The sequence below is a fragment of the Lepus europaeus genome, chromosome 16 (assembly GCF_033115175.1).
Source record: "Lepus europaeus isolate LE1 chromosome 16, mLepTim1.pri, whole genome shotgun sequence".
Classification (NCBI taxonomy): Eukaryota; Metazoa; Chordata; class Mammalia; order Lagomorpha; family Leporidae; genus Lepus; species Lepus europaeus.
The window spans coordinates 91,487,483-91,508,808 of NC_084842.1; the positions used below are offsets into that span (position 1 = coordinate 91,487,483).

A 21,326-nucleotide genomic window follows, 5' to 3' on the forward strand; every position below is an offset into this window, starting at 1 on the left:
GCTCCTGTCACTCTGGACACCAGGCTCCTGTCACGACGCAGGCTCCTGTCACTCTGGACGCCAGGCTCCTGTCACTCTGGACGCCAGGCTCCCGTCACTCTGGACTCCAGGCTCCTGTCACTCAGACACCAGGCTCCTGGCTCTCGCGATGTCAGGCGCCTGTCACAACACCAGGCTCCTGTCACAACACTAGGCTCCTGTCACTCTGGACGCCAGGCTCCTGTCACTCAGACGCCAGGCTCCTGTCACTCAGACGCCAGGCTCCTGTCACTCACGACGCCAGGCTCCTGGCTCTCGCGATGTCAGGTGTGTGCTGCTCCAGGCCTCTGCCAGCAAGGCCAACACCGGAGAAAAGCTTCCGCCATGCAGGCTCAGCACCTCCTTCCTCTGCTACGTTCCCAGTGTGCGACAGCCTTACTAACTGGAATGGGACCACGGCGTCTCAGCCCAGGCCGCACACCGATGGGCTGCAGTGAGGACGCGAGAGAGCCTACGGCCCAGAAGCTTTCAGCCCAGCGACTCTACTCCAGAGAGCAGCAGCAGGTGTCTCACCATGCCACTGAAGCACGCAACGCGCTGATCAACGCGCCTTCCTCCCAAAGCAAAGAGCAGCAGGACAAGGCACAAGGAACGTACGCACGGACGGAGTGGAGGCAGGGCTGCCGGCCATGGGGGTGGGGGCCACAGCCACGTCCACACAGCAAGCGTCCTATAGATGAAGACACTGCCTCTGGGAGCGCAGGCCTTAACAGTGTACAGACAGACCGGGCCGGCGCGGCAGGGAGGCAGGCAGAGCTGCTGCCTGCAGCACTAAGGCCGGTGAATCGGGCTGCTCCACGGATCGATGAAAGAATAAATAAGCAAAATAAAAAGCTCGTTAACAAAGGTGCTATGGAGCACCCACACACCCGGGCTCTCAGCCTCAAGACACCACAGGCCCCAGGAGACGGCGAAGTGGCCCCTAGCCCTCCTGCACAGGGGTGGGAGCGTGTGATGGGCTTGGGTGCACCTTGCTGGCGGCAGCCAGAAGACACAGGAAGGGATGCTGCTGCCTCGGGCCTGCTTCTCCTACACGGGGGGGCTCGGCTCAGCACCGTGGAAGGAGCAGAACTGGTACGGTGTGATGGCTGCCTGAACCAAGTGAAAATGACCCACAGGTGGGCTTTGCCAAAAACTGGGCATGGGGTGGCGCTGTGGCATAACAGCCGAAGTCTCAGCCTGCAGTGCCGGCATCCCGTACGGGCACCAGTTCTAGTCCAGCTCCCTGCCAATGCACCTGGGAAAGCAGCAGAAGATGGCCCAGGTCCTTGGATCCCTGCACCATGTGGGAGACCCGGAAGAAGCTCCTGGCTTCAGATCAGCTCAGCTCCAGCTATTGCAGCCATTTGGGGAGTGAACCAGCAGATGGAAGACCTCTCTCTCTCTCTCTCTCTCTCTCCCTCTGTAACTCTACCTCTCGAATAAATAAATACATTTTTAGGAAAAAGAAAAAAACTGGGCACAAACCCTGATGCAGTCCCACTGCAAGTTATGCCGATTCAGAGGATGCTGGGCCACCACGTCAAGTGTGGACGTGAGGACGCCCAGCGTGGGAGACAGGGAGGAGGGGCACGGAGCCACGGGTCTGTCTCAAGCACAGCCCTGTCTGGATCCTGCCTGAAATCAACAAGAACCCCAGTGCTGAGACAACCAGAAACGCCTTCGCGAGGGGCCTGCATGGCCACCCTGACGTGCACAGTGCCGCCGGAGCCTCTGCCGCCGCGGACGCGTGGGGCTGCCCGTGGTCCCACCATCCCTGCCACTCACAGAGCTCTGTCGTGAACATGTCTGGCATTTCACTGCGGTGCACTCTGCCTTCATCCAGGACTCCACTTCCATTCACGTTCTGCTGGCCTGAGTGACGGTGTGGCCAGTGAAGGACTCAACGTGACTCCCTGGGTTTAAGGCCAGAGTCGACATCCACTGGCTGAACACATGGAGCTGCGCTCAAACTATGGCCCTGTCCTGAAATCAACAGCCCAGTGTGTCCGGGGAAGGACAGGTGCCCAGAGCCCAGGCACCGCCGTGCCGGCCGCCCCAGACTCTGAGGGGAAGCTCTGTCTCCCGCCCTGTGACACGGACAACAGCAGCATTGGAACCGGGGGCTGGGGGACCGCTCCCACTCAGGCCGGTTCCCACTAAACCTGGCAGACGGGACTTCGCAAGCTGTTCAGCTTTCCTTAACGCGGCCTCTCAGAGCCCCTGCCCTGGTGGGGGCTGCCAGGGACAAAGAAGGCGGAGCCTTCAGGTCAGGGGGCCACCAAACGTCCAGTCGAGCCCTGCTGATAGGTACCACTGAGACTGCAGAGGGCTCCAACGTCAGACACCCTGCAGTGAGGCCAGGGTGGCGCAGGTGAGCCAGGGGCAGCTGAGTATGTCCGAAGAGGCCTCGGACAAGGGCCAGGGCCTGGGGCCCCAGAGGGCTGGGAACTCACCTTCCTGGAGGCCTGGCACCAGCTTGTACACAATGTCCTGCATGGTTCTGTCATGGCTGCAGAAGAACAGAGGACAGTCAGCTGGGAATGGCGACTCTGGGCTCTCACACACCACCCACTCAGCACCAGCACTCCCGGGTCAGCACCCACTGAGCACCAGCACTCCCGGGTCAGCACCCACTCAGCACCAGCACTCCCAGTCAGCACCCACTCAGCACCAGCACTCCCAGTCACCACCCACTCAGCACCAGCACTCCCAGGTCAGCACCCACTGAGCACCAGCACTCCCGGTCACCACCCACTCAGCACCAGCACTCCCGGGTCAGCACCCACTCAGCACCAGCACTCCCGGGTCAGCACCCACTCAGCACCAGCACTCCCGGTCAGCACCCACTCAGCACCAGCACTCCCGGTCACCACCCACTCAGCACCAGCACTCCCGGGTCAGCATCCACTGAGCACCAGCACTCCCGGGTCAGCACCCACTCAGCACCAGCACTCCCGGGTCAGCATCCACTCAGCACCAGCACTCCCGGTCAGCACCCACTCAGCACCAGCACTCCCGGTCACCACCCACTGAGCACCAGCACTCCCGGGTCACCACCCACTGAGCACCAGCACTCCCGGTCACCACCCACTCAGCACCAGCACTCCCGGGTCAGCATCCACTGAGCACCAGCACTCCCGGGTCAGCACCCACTCAGCACCAGCACTCCCGGTCAGCACCCACTGAGCACCAGCACTCCCGGGTCAGCACCCACTCAGCACCAGCATTCCCGGTCAGCATCCACTCAGCACCAGCACTCCCGGTCAGCACCCACTCAGCACCAGCATTCCCGGTCAGCACCCACTCAGCACCAGCACTGCTGGGTCAGCACCCACTCAGCACCAGCATTCCCGGTCAGCACCCACTCAGCACCAGCACTCCCGGTCACCACCCACTCAGCACCAGCACTCCCGGTCACCACCCACTCAGCACCAGCACTCCCGGTCAGCACCCACTCAGCACCAGCACTCCCGGTCAGCACCCACTCAGCACCAGCACTCCCGCATCAGCACCCACTCAGCACCAGCACTCCCGGTCAGCACCCACTGAGCACCAGCACTCCCGGTCACCACCCACTGAGCACCAGCACTGCTGGGTCACTGCCCTTCAAGTTCTGCTGGGGTCACTCCCAGGCTGTGGCTGTCACATGCCCACAGCCTCAATCATGCGCCACCTGATTCAAGTTCTGACCATCGGGACAACGGCCACAGGGGAGAAGGGACCTCCAGGGGCCACACCTGGGGCCAGCACACGCCCTGGCATTTCCCTGGGACGTGCACTGCATACCAAGCTTTTCTTCAGCGTTCCGGAACAATCAAGGCACCCTGGGATGGCCACTTGTGGTCTGGGCTGACCAGGAAGGCCTGTACAGGGCCTGTGGCCGCTGACCCACTCCAGTTTGCTGTCTTAAATGTGAATGTGCAAGGGACTATTTTCTTTTTTGGAGTAGAAGTGTTAGTGAATTTAATTTTGAAATCATTGTAATTTCCAAACCTCATGCTATCAAGAGAAAACCATACATGCCCAGTGAGTAACATCGAAGTAAGCCACAATGATGGTCTCACAGACCGTAAGAGGCCCTACTGCACAGGCGCTGGGGAGCCGCACACCACAGCACAGCCGTGCTCCAGGGGCTCTCGCTCTGAGTTCTCCCAGAACCAGGGGGCATCCCCAGGCCAGCGCGGGGCTCCAGCAGTCCTGGCATGACCCACAGGGACACACATCCCACCGCGTGACGGGCATGCAGGCCAGGGCACGTGTGACAACCACATGTATGTGGGGCCCTCGCGTGCCAACACCCTCAGCGCCTCACCAGGGGACCCACCCTGACCTCCTCAAGGCTCAGCACCCACCCTGCGCGGTGTCTCCAGCCCTGCTCAGCGCCCAGCAGGTGGGATCTGGACCTCTCCAGAGAGAACACGGGGCAGACAGGGCAGGTGGCCCCGGGACATGAAGCCACGTCAGCTGCGGCCTCCCTCCCTTCTCCACCTGCTCCAGGTGCTCCCCAGCACCCATGGGCCCGTGGCTGGCACCCGCACCAGGCCAGCCAAGCCCCGCCCCCGGAGCAGCAGAATCCTACAGGAGGCAGAGGTGGGGACAGGTGTGCTTGGGTGAGGCCCGTGGACAGCAGGCGGTGTCAGGTGTGTGCAGCATGCATCCCGGGCAGAGCCCTCCACACCGCTGGGGTGGAGCAGAGCAGAGCCCCCAGAGGCTAAGAGTCCAGAGCTGGCCGTGTGTCCTCCTCCCGCTCATAGCCACCACACGGTCACCCACACGGCTGAGCTCCAAGGACCCAACATGAGGGGCAGGACCTGGCCACCTGCCCCCGCCCCTCACCAGGCGGCTCCCCCCTCCTGCCTCCTTCCTGCTGCTCCCTCTCCCTCCTAGAGTGCGGTGGGGGGTCAGTGGGACCCTCGTGGGGGCAGTTTCCCAGGCTCCCGCTCCTCACCACCACCCACATTAAAGTCCAAGTGGAAGCCCCAGTCCCTCAAGTTCTGAGGCCTGCAGCCCAGGACAGAGTGCAGGTGCTCACATCACCGGCACCACGAGGAACCAGACAAGACCTGTGGAGGGAGGCACCCAAGGGCCAGGAGGAGGAGACGGGCAGACCCCGCCGTGGACAGAACTAGACACCAGCAAAGCCGGGCGCTGGCCACAGTGTAGAGCTCAGGAGCTGCACGCAGGCAGTTCTCCAAGCTAGACACTGCTCCTGGACAGGGACACCAGGACGTCCAGGGGCACTCAGGCCAGCACTGATCGAGGACAGCCCACAGCACACAGCCAGCACCACTGGACGTCACTCAGGCCAGCACTGACCGAGGACAGCCCACGGCACACAGCCAGCACCACTGGACGTCACTCAGGCCAGCACTGACCGAGGACAGCCCACGGCACACAGCCAGCACCACTGGACGTCACTCAGGCCAGCCCACAGCACACAGCCAGCACCACTGGACGTCACTCAGGCCAGCACTGACCGAGGACAGCCCACAGCACACAGCCAGCACCACTGGACGTCACTCAGGCCAGCCCACAGCACACAGCCAGCACCACTGGACGTCACTCAGGCCAGCACTGACCGAGGACAGCCCACGGCACACAGCCAGCACCACTGGACGTCACTCAGGCCAGCACTGCCGAGGACAGCCCACGGCACACAGCCAGCACCACTGGACGTCACTCAGGCCAGCACTGACCGAGGACAGCCCACGGCACACAGCCAGCACCACTGGACGTCACTCAGGCCAGCACTGACCGAGGACAGCCCACGGCACACAGCCAGCACCACTGGACGTCACTCAGGCCAGCACTGACCGAGGACAGCCCACAGCACACAGCCAGTACCACTGGACGTCACTCAGGCCAGCACTGACCGAGGACAGCCCACAGCACACAGCCAGCACCACTGGACGTCACTCAGGCCAGCACTGACCGAGGACAGCCCACGGCACACAGCCAGTACCACTGGACGTCACTCAGGCCAGCCCACAGCACACAGCCAGCACCACTGGACGTCACTCAGGCCAGCACTGACCGAGGACAGCACACAGCCAGCACCACCAGTCTCCAACCACTAGCATGCACCAACTGCGGGGCCTGCTCCTCGGGCAGCCGTGAGTGGCGTGACACACGTGGCAGGGATCCAAGGGAGTGGGGCACATGCATGCCTTGGTGGCCAGGCGGACAGCTGGGGAGGGCTCCTGAGAAGTGGCCGCTTCTCCCCGTGACTATACGCTGCCCTCATGCCAAGGCTGACAGTGGAAAGCAAACACGCTCTTCCTTCCACACCGGCTCTCTGACGTGTCTCCTGCCCGTGTGGCGGGCGTGTGTGTACGTGTGTGTGTGTGTGTGTGTCTCGTTTCTTTTATGGAAAGCAAACACGCTCTTCCTTCCACACCGGCTCTCTGACGTGTCTCCTGCCCGTGTGGCGGGCGTGTGTGTGTGTGTGTGTGTGTGTCGTTTCTTTTATGGAAAGCAAACACGCTCTTCCTTCCACACCGACTCTCTGATGCGTCTCCTGCCCATGTGGCGGGCGTGTGTGTACACGCGCGTGTGTGTGTGTCTCGTTTCTTTTACGGAAAGCAAACACGCTCTTCCTTCCACACTGGCTCTCTGACATGTCTCCTACCCGTGTGTGTGTGTGTGTGTGTGGTTTCTTTTACGGTGGCCCCCAACCGGAAGCTGCTTCCCTCAGAAACGGCGACCAGCTGGGGCACGTGCAGCCTCCCAGACTGGGGAAGCTGCCCAGGGCAGGACAGCCACCAGCACGCAGGCCGGGGCAGCCCTCCCCTTCCAAGCCCACTGTACTCAGTCCTAGCCTGGAACCCGAGGCCTCCCCGGGAGGCACATGGGGCACTCACCCGATGTACTGCAGAGGGTGGCTCTGGTGGATCACGATCCTGCAGGTGGGGCAGGTGTTGTTCTCCTCCAGGTACTTCACCAGGCAGCTCCTGCAGACTGTGCAGAGGGCACCTCAGCACCCAGAGCCACGCGCCCTCCCCCACCACGCTCGGCAGCCCCAGGGGGCTGACGCGACTTTCGTGAGCTCACCCCTGGGGACTGCTCAAGAGGTGCCCTGATCTGCATTCCAGAAAGAAAAGACTTTGCCTTTCAGGCTAACAGGGCCACGCCCGACAGCTCTGTTCTCACTCCTGACACCAGGGTCAGGAGTTAAGTGGGAAGAAAAACCCAAAATAAGAAGACAGTTACCAAATGTGAAAAACCAGAATACGGGCCAACATGTACAATTTCTACAAGTTGTTCTAAGAGATCACCTACTTTCTTTGTACCACAAAACTAGGTAAAATTCAATGAAAATTACCTACTGCGCAAAACGATGCCCGGCAATCTCTAATACAAGTCACTTTAGGACAGAAGTTCCAGTGACAGGTGTCTGGTACAGCGGCTACGCTTCCAATCCAGTTTCCGGCCAACGTGCCTGGGAAGTAGCAGATTATGGCCCAAGGACTTGGGTTCCTGACACCTGAACGGGGTTCCTAGTCCTGTTTTGGCCTAGCACAGCTCTGGCTGTTGCAGGCATCTGGGGAGGAACCAGCAGTTAGAAGATCTCTCTCGTTCTCTCTGTCTGCCTCTATGTCTGCATCTCTTCGAGCCTTTCAAATAAAATGAAAATAAAACACCTGTACAGACATCCTGACCCCCCTGCAGGCAGCGCTCAAACCAGTGGCCTCTGGAGCCACCATGAAGCCTGTCAGATGTGACGAGCAAGCCAGCAGGCTCCTCTGCTTGGAAAATTTAAGGAATTCACTTGAAAATGTAAAAGTAAGCATTTCTCCCTGCCAGCAGTGAGCATTCTGTCGCTCTCCCGGATACCCAGGGACACCCGATCTGCGCTGCCGAGCCCCCGAGCGATGTCTCCCTACCACTGATGCCACCACGGCACCCAGGTGGTCTCAGAGCCTCTGAAGCTCCAGCCCTGCTCCTGGCCTGGGCTCAGAGCGCATGGTATCAGGCTGACCGAGCACCCCCGGAAGGCCCACACGTACACGTGTGCAGACACTCCGTCACTGTGGTCGCGTCGATGAGGTACCCGCTGCACAGGCGGCAGGTGATGTGGGCGTTTATGTCCCAGAGCTTAATCTTTCTGGTCAGCATCTTTGGCTTCTGCAAGAGAAAAACCATTTGTTCATTAACATCTTGGACGCTCCCAAGTGCTTCACGGGGGTCAGGGTCACTACAGGAAGGGACGGAGACTGCCCCACCACCCTAGTCTGAAAGACATGGCCTTGTTTCCTCCCTAGCTTCCCTCATGATATGCAGCGCACCTCTCGCTAAGTGCCCAGCCCACGGAAGGCAGCCGAGCCCCAGCCCGGCAGCTGACGAGGAGCAGTCAGCAGCCACCAACCTCCGTCAGTCCCTGCGGCCGTCAGGAGGGAGGCCAAGCTGCTGATGTCACTGGGACCTTTGAGCTGACGAACCCTGGGCCCAGGCCCTCTGTGCTGGGCTCAGGCTCGGGCGTGTGGAACTCACCTCCTTGTCTCCACCCTGAGCAGGGGCAGGAGTGAACCCCAGGCTACAGCACTCAAGTCACCACCAGCAATAAGCACGTTGCACACAGAACTCGCTGAGACAGGCCTGACCAGACACAGCACCTGAGCTGGCTTGCCCAGGGGTCCTTCCAGACCACTCCACTCACGAACCATCTCACTCGCAGCTCCTACCAGCCAGCTACGGCCTTCCCACCCACAGGCCCACTCAGTCCTCACTGTCCAGAGACCACGTAGGAACACACAGGAGCTACTCATTCTTCTGGGGCTGGACGCTGCACTGGGCATGGCACAGCCAGGCGGCAGCGCTGCCAAGGTAATGTCTGTAAGCACTGCACTGTGCAGCCTGGCCACGCACCTGCCAGGCTCCAGCCATGCCTCGGCAGCACAGGGCGTGCACAGACCCAGGTCCTGTTCATGCACGTGGAGAACCCCACTGTGTGAAGGCCGCAGACAGCAGAAGCAGGGTCTGTAGTGGCCACAGCTGGGACAACCATGGCCCAGGAGCTGCTGAGTACAAACTGGGGCAACAGTGGCCAGCGAGGTACACGAGAACAGCATTTCCAAAAAACCCATTCGGTGAGCATGGGAGAGGGTGGACGACTCACACACATTCAAACACCCAAACACCCAGAAGAAATATCCTGTCCTGAGAGCACAAGGGCCAAATGAGAATCCTGACAGACAGATACCCCGGTCCCTCAGACACAGGGTACACTGGGAATCCTGACAGACACAGATACACCTGTCCATAGACACAGGGTACACTGGGAATCCTGACAGACACAGATACCCCGGTCCCTCAGACACAGGGTACACTGGGAATCCTGACAGACACAGATACACCTGTCCATAGACACAGGGTACACTGGGAATCCTGATAGACACAGATACCCCTGTCCATAGACACAGGGTACACTGGGAATCCTGATAGACACAGATACCCCCGTCCCTCAGACACAGGGTACACTGGGAATCCTGACAGACACAGATACCCCGGTCCATAGACACAGGGTACACTGGGAATCCTGACAGACACAGATACCCCAGTCCATAGACACAGGGTACACTGGGAATCCTGATAGACACAGATACCCCCGTCCCTCAGACACAGGGTACACTGGGAATCCTGATAGACACAGATACCCCCGTCCCTCAGACACAGGGTACACTGGGAATCCTGATAGACACAGATACCCCTGTCCATAGACACAGGGTACACTAGGAATCCTGACAGACAGATACCCCGGTCCATAGACACAGGTACACTGGGAATCCTGACAGACACAGATACCCCCATCCCTCAGACACAGGGTACACTGGGAATCCTGACAGACACAGATACCCCAGTCCATAGACACAGGGTACACTGGGAATCCTGACAGACACAGATACCCCGGTCCCTCAGACACAGGGTACACTGGGAATCCTGACAGACACAGATACACCTGTCCATAGACACAGGGTACACTGGGAATCCTGACAGACACAGATACCCCCGTCCATAGACACAGGGTACACTGGGAATCCTGATAGACACAGATACCCCCGTCCCTCAGACACAGGGTACACTGGGAATCCTGACAGACACAGATACCCCCGGTCCATAGACACAGGTACACTGGGAATCCTGACAGACACAGATACCCCCGTCCATAGACACAGGGTACACTGGGAATCCTGATAGACACAGATACCCCCGTCCCTCAGACACAGGGTACACTGGGAATCCTGACAGACACAGATACCCCCGGTCCATAGACACAGGGTACACTGGGAATCCTGACAGACACAGATACCCCGGTCCCTCAGACACAGGGTACACTGGGAATCCTGACAGACACAGATACCCCCGGTCCATAGACACAGGGTACACTGGGAATCCTGACAGACACAGATACCCCAGTCCATAGACACAGAGTACACTAGGAATCCTGACAGACAGATACCCCGGTCCATAGACACAGGGAATCCTGACAGACACAGATACCCCTGTACCTCAGACACAGGGTACACTAGGAATCCTGACAGACACAGATACCCCCGTCCATAGACACAGGGTACACTGGGAATCCTGACAGACACAGATACCCCGTCCCTCAGACACAGGGTACACTGGGAATCCTGACAGACACAGATACCCCGGTCCATAGACACAGGGTACACTGGGAATCCTGACAGACACAGATACCCCAGTCCATAGACACAGGGTACACTGGGAATCCTGACAGACACAGATACCCCAGTCCATAGACACAGGGTACACTAGGAATCCTGACAGACACAGATACCCCGGTCCATAGACACAGGGTACACTGGGAATCCTGACAGACACAGATACCCCGGTCCATAGACACAGGGTACACTGGGAATCCTGACAGACACAGATACCCCCGTCCCTCAGACACAGGGTACACTGGGAATCCTGACAGACACAGATACCCCGGTCCATAGACACAGGGTACACTGGGAATCCTGACAGACACAGATACCCCCGTCCCTCAGACACAGGGTACACTGGGAATCCTGACAGACACAGATACCCCGGTCCATAGACACAGGGTACACTGGGAATCCTGACAGACACAGATACCCCAGTCCATAGACACAGGGTACACTGGGAATCCTGACAGACACAGATACCCCGGTCCATAGACACAGAGCACACTGGGAATCCTGACAGACACAGATACCCCGGTCCATAGACACAGAGTACACTGGGAATCCTGACAGACACAGATACCCCTGTCCTCAGACACAGGGTACACTGGGAATCCTGACAGACACAGATACCCCGTCCCTCAGACACAGGGTACACTGGGAATCCTGACAGACACAGATACCCCGGTCCATAGACACAGGGTACACTGGGAATCCTGACAGACACAGATACCCCGGTCCATAGACACAGGTACACTGGGAATCCTTACAGACACAGATACCCCGGTCCCTCAGACACAGGGTGTTCAGGTGAAGCCTTGCTGTAGCCAGCAACACTGCCAGGAAGCAGTGGCTACACATGCCCTTGAGATGCCTGCTGGCAGGGGGGCCTTAGTTCTACTGGGCCATGCTGGCTTGCTACCTGTGTGGGACGCCTGCCCTCCAGCCAGGAGGCTCTGTCTCTGAGTGTGTTCTGCAAAGCAACACTGAGGTTACCAGAATCCCTGCACAGTGATGCCTCCTGTTATACTGCCCGGGGTCCCACACACAGCAGCCTTCTTGAACACCCTGTACTTGAACAACTGAACCAGGGGACAATCTTGGTCCTCTGTGAACCAACGACTGAGGACTTCAGCTTCATCCGAGTTGGACAGCAGTGGGGTCACCAGGGAGTTTAGGGCAGAGCTCTAGACAAGACTACACTCCCCTCCCACCCATCAACACAGGCACACAGGACAGCAGGACCCCAGGACGCAGCCCACCCATCAACACAGGTACACAGGACAGCAGGACCCCGGGACAAAGCCCACCCATCAACACAGGCACACAGGACAGCAGGACCCCGGGACAGAGCCCACCCATCAACACAGGCACACAGGACAGCAGGGCCCCGGGACAGAGCCCACCCATCAACACAGGCACACAGGACAGCAGGGCCCCGGGACAGAGCCCACCCATCAACACAGGCACACAGGACAGCAGGACCCCAGGACAGAGCCCGGCCTCACCTCCTGGAGTGCAGCCCACCCATCAACACAGGCACACAGGACAGCAGGACCCCGGGACAGAGCCCACCCATCAACACAGGCACACAGGACAGCAGGACCCCGGGACAGAGCCCACCCATCAACACAGGCACACAGGACAGCAGGACCCCGGGACAGAGCCCACCCATCAACACAGGCACACAGGACAGCAGGACCCCGGGACAGAGCCCACCCATCAACACAGGCACACAGCACAGCAGGACCCCGGGACAGAGCCCACCCATCAACACAGGCACACAGCACAGCAGGACCCCAGGACGCAGCCCACCCATCAACACAGGCACACAGCACAGCAGGACCCCGGGACAGAGCCCACCCATCAACACAGGCACACAGGACAGCAGGACCCCGGGACAGAGCCCGGCCTCACCTCCTGGAGTGCAGCCCACCCATCAACACAGGCACACAGGACAGCATGACCCCGGGACAGAGCCCACCCATCAACACAGGCACACAGGACAGCAGGACCCCGGGACAGAGCCCACCCATCAACACAGGCACACAGGACAGCAGGGCCCCGGGACAGAGCCCACCCATCAACACAGGCACACAGGACAGCAGGGCCCCGGGACAGAGCCCACCCATCAACACAGGCACACAGGACAGCAGGACCCCGGGACAGAGCCCACCCATCAACACAGGCACACAGGACAGCAGGACCCCGGGACAGAGCCCACCCATCAACACAGGCACACAGCACAGCAGGACCCCGGGACAGAGCCCACCCATCAACACAGGCACACAGCACAGCAGGACCCCGGGACAGAGCCCACCCATCAACACAGGCACACAGGACAGCAGGACCCTGGGACAGAGCCTGGCCTCACCTCCTGGAGTGCAGCCCACCCATCAACACAGGCACACAGGACAGCAGGACCCCGGGACAGAGCCCACCCATCAACACAGGCACACAGGACAGCAGGACCCCGGGACAGAGCCCACCCATCAACACAGGCACACAGCACAGCAGGACCCCGGGACAGAGCCCACCCATCAACACAGGCACACAGGACAGCAGGACCCTGGGACAGAGCCTGGCCTCACCTCCTGGAGTGCAGCCCACCCATCAACACAGGCACACAGGACAGCAGGACCCCGGGACAGAGCCCACCCATCAACACAGGCACACAGGACAGCAGGACCCCGGGACGGAGCCCACCCATCAACACAGGCACACAGGACAGCAGGACCCCGGGACAGAGCCCACCCATCAACACAGGCACACAGGACAGCAGGACCCCGGGACAGAGCCCACCCATCAACACAGGCACACAGCACAGCAGGACCCCGGGACAGAGCCCACCCATCAACACAGGCACACAGGACAGCAGGACCCCGGGACAGAGCCTGGCCTCACCTCCTGGAGTGCAGCCCACCCATCAACACAGGCACACAGGACAGCAGGACCCCGGGACAGAGCCCACCCATCAACACAGGCACACAGGACAGCAGGACCCCGGGACAGAGCCCACCCATCAACACAGGCACACAGGACAGCAGGGCCCCGGGACAGAGCCCACCCATCAACACAGGCACACAGGACAGCAGGACCCCGGGACGGAGCCCACCCATCAACACAGGCACACAGCACAGCAGGACCCCGGGACAGAGCCCACCCATCAACACAGGCACACAGGACAGCAGGACCCCGGGACAGAGCCCGGCCTCACCTCCTGGAGACGCCGCGCGTCCTTCCTCCCGCCAGGGCATGGAGCCTAGGCCAGCTCTGGGACGCGGCCGTTCCTCCGCACTCCGCACCCTGGTTCGTGTCTGCACCTTCCTCCTGGGCCTTGATCTTTTTCCATTTTCTAGACAGAAATGGGCACCTGTCACTTGGCATCAGCTCCATATGTGCGACTGCAAATACCCCCCTCTTTGAGTTCTTACAAACAGCGGATCACGTCAGTGGGCACCGCCACTCCTGTGAGGACCCGCAGGACCATGGGGCTGATCTGTCTGTAGCCATGGCACACCCCCAAGCACGGTCCACAGCACTCAAAGGGGTGGTCAATCATCCTCATTGGAGTTACCTGTGAGAGAGCCCGGACTCCGTGCTACATCGTGAGGCCTGTGGAGAAGGACAACAGTGTCACTGGAGGGCAAGAGGGCCACGGGCAGACCCCACCCCGAGAACAGCTCTGCGCCCTCTTGGTTACAGTTTGGGCTCTGCCACAAACAAGAGGCAGGTCTGGAGGGCACATGATGTCCCCAAGGCTCTGGAAATCTTCAGGAATCAATGGACACTCTCAGGAGGCATAAGTGCCAGGGTGACCGGAGGTCAAGGGGTCGGGGGGGACCGTGCAGCACACGTGAGCGTGAGTCGCGGGTGTCCACGCTTCCCTCGCCCTGTGCTGCGCAGTGCCCAGGCAGGACTCAGACTTGAGGGCATGCCCTTTTGTGGCAAGACGGTGAGCACACAGGGACCACAGCACCCACAGCACAGAGCAGGGAGGACTAGGGTGCACCTGTGTGGACCTGGGCCTCACTGAGGAGGGGCCAGGTGAGCAGAGGGACCTGGTGTAACCAGCAGGAGGCAACAAAGGGGCCTCGGGGCCTGGCGGTCACCGAGCCTTGAGGGGTGCCCAGCACCCCAGCGAGGCCTTGCCCGCGCCCACGCACATGTCACTGGAAAACATCTATGGCACAGTGGGTTCCTAACCAACACTCACCCCGAGTCCAGTTTACATTATTTTATTTTTCAAGTGTTTCCACAACTGCATTTTTTATTGAGCAATATCAGTCAGCTGTTACAAAACGAGGGAGGGAGGGAGGGAGGGTACTTCCAGGGAGATACAAGGCAGTGCGGGCAGGCACCTGAGGCCCGGAGGAGACCAGAGTGAAGCCCTTGGCACGGGCTCCCTGGGCCCTTCCTTGTGCGCTGCCCCGTGTGGCGGCCACTGGCCACATATGCTAGGGACACATGAAATGTGGCTCAAGTGCATTTAAATTTAACTAGACTGTGCAGCCATAGCCCAGTGAACAAAAGACTCAAGTCCTCAGCCCATACCCCAGGAACAGTGAATTGTGTGCAACGCCCCCTCCCCGCCAGGGAGTGACCAGAGGAGGGTGGAGGCCAAATCCCTCCTGAGCACGTGGCGTGTCAGGAAGAGAGAGAGAACCAGCTGGAGAGAGAACCAGCAGGGACAACCCACAGCTCTGTGACCACCCAGGAAGCCAGGTCAGCAGCCAAAAGCTTCCCTCCAAGAAAAGGTCAGGCCTGGACGGGCTTCGAACATGGGTCTCACAACCCCAGCTCTCTCTGGGGCAAGGAGACAGAGTCCTGGGGGATGCCCACACGGCAGGGCCCGCACTCAGGCCGACAGTGGCACGGCCCCTCCCCTGAGCACAGGAGGGCCTCTTCCCAGCAGTGTTCACGACGGCCAGTCACTCCGAGCACATTCCAGGTGAGCTCATCCAACACGAGGGAAATTCAGATGCACGTCCCCAGAGAGGCACGAAAATCACTTGATAAAATTAAAAACACGGCTCATGATTTAACACAGCCCTTACAATTCTGAAAGAACATCTTTAACCAAGTAAGTTTTCTTTTTTTTTTAGAAAGTCAGAGTTACACAGATAGAGAAGGAGAGGCAGAGAGAGGGAGAGGGGGTCTTCCATCTGATGGCTCACTCCCCAGTTGGCCACAACCGCCAGAGCAGCGCACCCGAAGCCAGGAGCCAGGAGCTTCCCTCCAGGTCTCCCACATGGGTGCAGGAGCCCAAGGACTTGGGCCATTCTCCAATGCTTTCCTAGGCCACAGCAGAGAGCTAGATTGGAAGTGGAGCAGCCTGGACTCCAACTGGTGTCCATATGGGATATCGGCATTGCAGGCAGCGGCCTTACCTGTACGCCACAGCACCAGCCCCTAACCAAGTAAGTTTTCTAAGAGACATTCACACATGGTTCTGCTGCAGGACTCACACAGTGTCACTCACAGGGCCCAGACGCCGGCCCTCGCAGGGTCTCTCAGCACACAAGCATGGAAGGGTGCCCATGGCAGTACAGGGGCTCCTGGGCACGGAGGACACTCTGTGCATGTGGCCCTAGACACAGAACCCCTGCCACAGGCAGAACGGGGGCGAGGGCAGGTTGGCTGCCACGGCCTGATGCCTGCAGGCCACAGAGGCACTGCTGAGACGTGCCGGAAGCCACGCTGCACAGCTCCACCAGAGACTTCCACTTGTAACCTTCACCTCCACAGGAGCACATCTGACAACAGAAACCCAGGCAAGCGGCGCAGCAGGGCCCTGACAGTTTCCACACTGGTCCCTTTGAGGAAAAGCTCCCACACCCTGTTCCACACAATAGCTTTACTGGGAGAATTCCCAGCAACCATGACCTGAATGCAAACAGAGATGCAACCAGGATCCAGGAACCAAGGCCCTGCCCAGCACCTGTGGGTGAGGCCAAGAGGCACCGCTCCTAGAAGGTGGGTGGGCATCCATCTGAAGCCGACATGACACCCAGTGTGCCCCTCACACCACCAACCCCCTGACTCCGGCAGCACCGACCATGCGCACACACCCTCCTGCCTGGTGCACCTCTGGCCAGCAGCACTTCTCCATGTCCCTGGCCACGACAGCTGCAGTCATCGCTGACTGTGAAGACTGGCCTGAGGGGTCCAGGAGCGGCCAGCGGGATGCTGGGGTGCGGACTGCCCAGCACAGGCGGTCCCATACGCCTGCACGCCAGGTGGCATGTCCTCGGGAATGCACACCACCTGCACATTCCCTGGGTGGAGGGTCTGGGGGAGAGGAGAATGGACCCCACGCCTCCTGCGGCTAAGTCTGAGCAAAGCACCCAACTTCCGCCCAGAGCTCTGCACCCACCCCGTCACACTGGCCAGCGGTAGGGACCCCACCACCTCTCCTCTCAGCAGCCACCGAGCACCCCAAATCCACCAACACTGCTTCACTGCCTTAACGGCCTCCTATGCAACTTCAAGAGGATTTTTTTTTTTTGACAGGCAGAGTGGACAGTGAGAGAGAGAGGGAGAAAGGTCCTCCTCTGCCGTTGGTTCACTCTCCAATGGCTGCTGCGGCCGGCGCGCTGCGGCAGGCGCATCGCGCTGATCCGAAGGCAGGAGCCAGGTGCTTCTCCTGGTCTCCCATGGGGTGCAGGGCCCAAGCACCTGGGCCATCCTCCACTGCACTCCCGGGCCATAGCAGAGAGCTGGACAGGAAGAGGGGCAACCGGGACAGAATCTGGTGCCCTGACCGGGACTAGAACCTGGGGTGCCAGCGCCGCAGGCAGAGGATTAGCCTATTGAGCCGCAGCACCGGCCAAGAGGAGATTTGAAAACTAGAAAACTGAACTCACTATGACAACCTGGTTCTCACCCGCCGATGGCCACAGCCACATCACCCAGCTTTGTAACCTGGGTGGACAAGAAGCGCAGCCGCACGAGTGCTCTGGAACACGGCGGGGGCTGTGCTATCAGCTCTGTGAGCCTCCAGTTCTGCTGTGTGCTGGTCCCCAGCGGACGGGGCCCCTGTGGGTGTGGACCCCGTGCGCTGGCTCAGTCCGGGTTTGTGGTACAACAGACCTCGCACAAATGGAACGAATGTCCTGTGACTTTTCCAGCTGGCATACGGAACAGGTCACGTCAGGAGAAAACAGTGAGCAGGCTTCTACGTGACCACACTGCGCTGTGACAAACACCGGCATCACCGTGGGAATGCTCTGGGCTCAGAGGGCTCCTGACTCAGGAGACAGTCCCTGCAGGACCTGAGCCTGGCCGGCAGAGCCCACAGCCACAGGGCTCCTTCTCGGCCACCCCGACACTGGCCCCAGCCCTGCCGTCCACCGTCCAGCGTAGCCCTGGCCAGTAGCAGGGACTGAACGAGCATTTGCAGAGGGACACCAGTGCTAGGGACACAGAGCGCACCGTGACAGGTCCTGACTGCCTGACACCTGGGCGCGTCTGTGGGGCAGCTTTTAAAGAAAACCACAGTCCCAAATACGCAGACTCAGAGGTGCACTGACCTAACCATAGGGCCTTCAAAAGGGGTGTCCTACCAAGAACAGAGAGGTGGACAGTGGACACAGGGCACCGGTCAGACAGCAGCAGGTTCGGAGCAGAGCCTCAGTCCAGGCAAGTAGCAGGGTGGCCTCCAGGGCCGACAGCAGCCGCAGCCACAGCCACAGCCACAGCCAGCAAAACCGTGGGGCCTCCCCCACCCCCAAGAGCAGATTCCACCAAGAGCCAAGGCGCTCGCGGAGGGCCAGGGCCCCAAGCAGGAGATGCCGCCTCGGCTGGCACAGCAGGACGCCCGGTGCCGGGCCTCTGAGTCCCAGAGCTGGGGGCTGAGAACTGAGAGTCCTTTGGAGCCATGGAGTTTGTGACCCACGCTGTGGATAACACAGCAGGGTGAGCACGTAACCCTGCGGCTGAGACCCCCACGTCCCACACGGTGCCTGGGCCCTGGCTTTGGCTCCTGACTCCAGCTTCCTGCTACACAGACCCTGAGTGACGGCTCCAACAGCAGGGTCCCTGCCAGCCCCGTGGGAGCCCTGGATTGAGCTCCCAGCTCCTGACCTCAGCCTGACCCAGCTGTGGCTGTTGTGGGCATTCAGGGAATGAGCCTGCGGATGGGAGATCTGTCTGCATCCCTGCAAGACTGAAACATGAAAACTAACACAACTCAGCTGGAAAGGCCGGCTTCCAAACACCTCAAACAGCGGCTGCAGCTCCGGCAGCACTTGTGTAAGGCGACTACGCTCCCAGCGTTAAGGCAGGAAGTTAGCCAAGTGACTGAGGCCAGGCCTGCTCTGGACCCAGATCAGTGACCCAACGTGACAGTGTGGGGCCTCAGGGTGCGCTCGGGGGCCCTGGGAGCACCAGCAAGGGCCCCGCCAGGAGCCCACCCTGCTGGTGCTGGGTGCTGACCTCCAGACGGCACAGTGGACGTGAACACCTGACGTCTACACCCAGGCCCACGGCACTTGGTCCTGGCCGCTGTGCTGACCGAGGGACCCCTCGGGTGCCACACGGTCTTCTGGGCAGGGCTAAACGAGCTGCCCCAGCCCTGCCTTCCCAGGGCAGAACACATCAACAGTGTGCTCGCGCCACCCTTTAGCCTGCGCCTCTGTGAGAGGCGACGTGTGAGAGGGACACCTTGGGATAAGTCACAAAGAAAAGGGCCTCTGGGGCCGGCGCTGTGGCATGGCAGGTAAAGCCACCGCCTACAGTGCCGGTATCCCATATGGGCACCGGTTCGAGACCCGGCTGCTCCACTTCCGATCCAGCTCTCTGCTATGGCCTGGGAGAGCAGTGGAAGATGGCACAAGTTCTTGGGCCCCTGCACCTGCTTGGGAGGCCCTGAAGAAGCTCCTGGCTCCTGGCTTCGGGTCAGCACAGCTCTGGCTGTTGCAGCCATCTGGGGAGTTAACTAGTGGACAGAAGACTTCTCTCTCTTTCTGCTTCTCCTTCTCTCTGCATGTAACTGTGACTTTCAAGTAAAATAAATAAATCTTTAAAAAAAAAAAAAAAAAGGAAGAAGAAAAAGAAAGAAAAGAAAAGGCCCTGGACCCACCTGGGTAGTGTGGCCCACAGAGCGCCTGTGACCTGGCTGCAAGTCCCCAGGGGCAGGAGAGCGGCTCACGGCTCGCAGCTCACGGTCGCCTCTTGCTAACCTCCTGATCTGTCATCACCAGGAAGCATCAGACGGCCCCGCTGTCAGCAGCCTGGGGGAGAGAGGCGGGCCCAGTGCCAGGACCTGAGTGTGGCCAGGGGCTCAGGGAAAACAGTGGGAACACCCCCAGGACAAGTGGGAGGCTCCCAGCAGCCCGGATGCAGGGGTCGGTGGAACCCTGGGCTGTAAACTCCCACACAGAGGAAAGGAAGCAGCCATGCAGGAGCTGGCATCTGGCTACGGGGACAAAAATGCCTCAGCCTGGCAGTCTACTCACGGCAGCCGCGCGGCTCTCGGCTCTGGAGCCGGGACGGCGGAGGCCAGGGTGCCGCAGGGGTGCTGTGAGCTCAGGGTCTGCAAAGCAGAAGGGGGGGGCTTCCTGGCCCCACAAGGGCCATCACCTCAGGGCGGAGATGGCCGCGGAAGCCCTGGAACACGCTCAGGCGTGGCAGGTGCTCACTGCGCGATCCTCCCAGTTTCTCTGCAGTGGGCGCAGGGCCTCTGCCCTTGCTTCCCGAGCGTATCCGTGCCCCAGCCCCTGCTCGCCAGAGGGCCACAGCCGGCTTGCAGCCCTGGTGTGCTCAGCACTCGGGAAGGCCGTGAGGAGGCCTACAGTCAGCACAAGGCCTGTGTCGGCCTGTTTCATCTGCTGTTCATGTAGCAAAGCCAAGCCCACCAAAAATCAACGAATTTGGGAAAAAACACAACTAAGCTCTACTCCCTAAATTCATTTAGATGGTGTAACTTCTGTTCCCCCAGAAGAAGCGAATGTGTCAGCGTTCCCGCTGACGGGAGCTTCTGCTTGGTGCAGTGGGCAATTCCACAAGGCACAGTGCGCAGCGCTCAGCCCTGAGCCTGGTCGGTCTGGCTTCGAGGCTCAGGAAAGATGGTTCTGTTGTGATTCCAAAAGGCCCACGTTTTGAAACTTGATGACAAACCCCCAGCTTGCAGAATGGGAGAATCATCATCCCACCTTCTGAAACACAATGAACTGTGCAGCATTTTTGCAAAAAATAATAGCAAATATCACACAGGCAGCAAGAAACTGTCCCCAAACTTCAGCAGTGTCAACAGCGAAAGCAGAACTGCATTCTCAACCTTCAGCTCAGTTCTAACCACCAACCAGCTCAGGCTGCAGAGGCAGAGACCGACGCTGCCCCTCTAATGACTCAGAGCAAGAGTCTAGACCCAAACAAGCCTGGGTTCCGACCCACATCCAGCAAGCCAAGTGGACAATCTCAGCGGGCCCGGGGCTCCTTACTCACCAGTGGCGCTGGACGCTGCAGCCGACCCGGTTAGGGCAGGTGAGCTGGAGGTGGCACCTCTGATAGGCTCCCACATGGGTGCCCTTTCCAGCCCTGGGATACCCCCAGCCCAGAACACCAGCAAAGTGCAGACAGGGGTCCAGGCTGCCCTGGAGGAAAAGCCAGGGCCAGGGGCAGAGGCTTCTGCCCACG

The 21,326-nt window shown here is 60.1% G+C and overlaps 1 protein-coding gene across 2 annotated transcripts in view; it reads right to left on the reverse strand.

The window, feature by feature from the left end:
- PCGF3 (polycomb group ring finger 3) overlaps nucleotides 1–21,326 on the reverse strand; it is a 42,581-nt gene that overhangs the window by 17,248 nt on the left and 4,007 nt on the right. Inside the window, exons 2-7 of one of the 2 annotated variants that reach the window (XM_062213681.1) lie at nucleotides 19,771–19,921; nucleotides 14,266–14,303; nucleotides 13,906–14,043; nucleotides 8,028–8,145; nucleotides 6,882–6,978; nucleotides 2,475–2,530 (exon numbers count right to left, since the gene is read on the reverse strand). In XM_062213681.1, the coding sequence (XP_062069665.1) occupies nucleotides 2,475–2,530; nucleotides 6,882–6,978; nucleotides 8,028–8,136 (262 nt within the window). In that variant the 5' untranslated portion in view covers nucleotides 8,137–8,145; nucleotides 13,906–14,043; nucleotides 14,266–14,303; nucleotides 19,771–19,921. The remainder of the gene's footprint in view (nucleotides 1–2,474; nucleotides 2,531–6,881; nucleotides 6,979–8,027; nucleotides 8,146–13,905; nucleotides 14,044–14,265; nucleotides 14,304–19,770; nucleotides 19,922–21,326) is intronic. The other variant, XM_062213680.1, reaches the window with a different exon arrangement.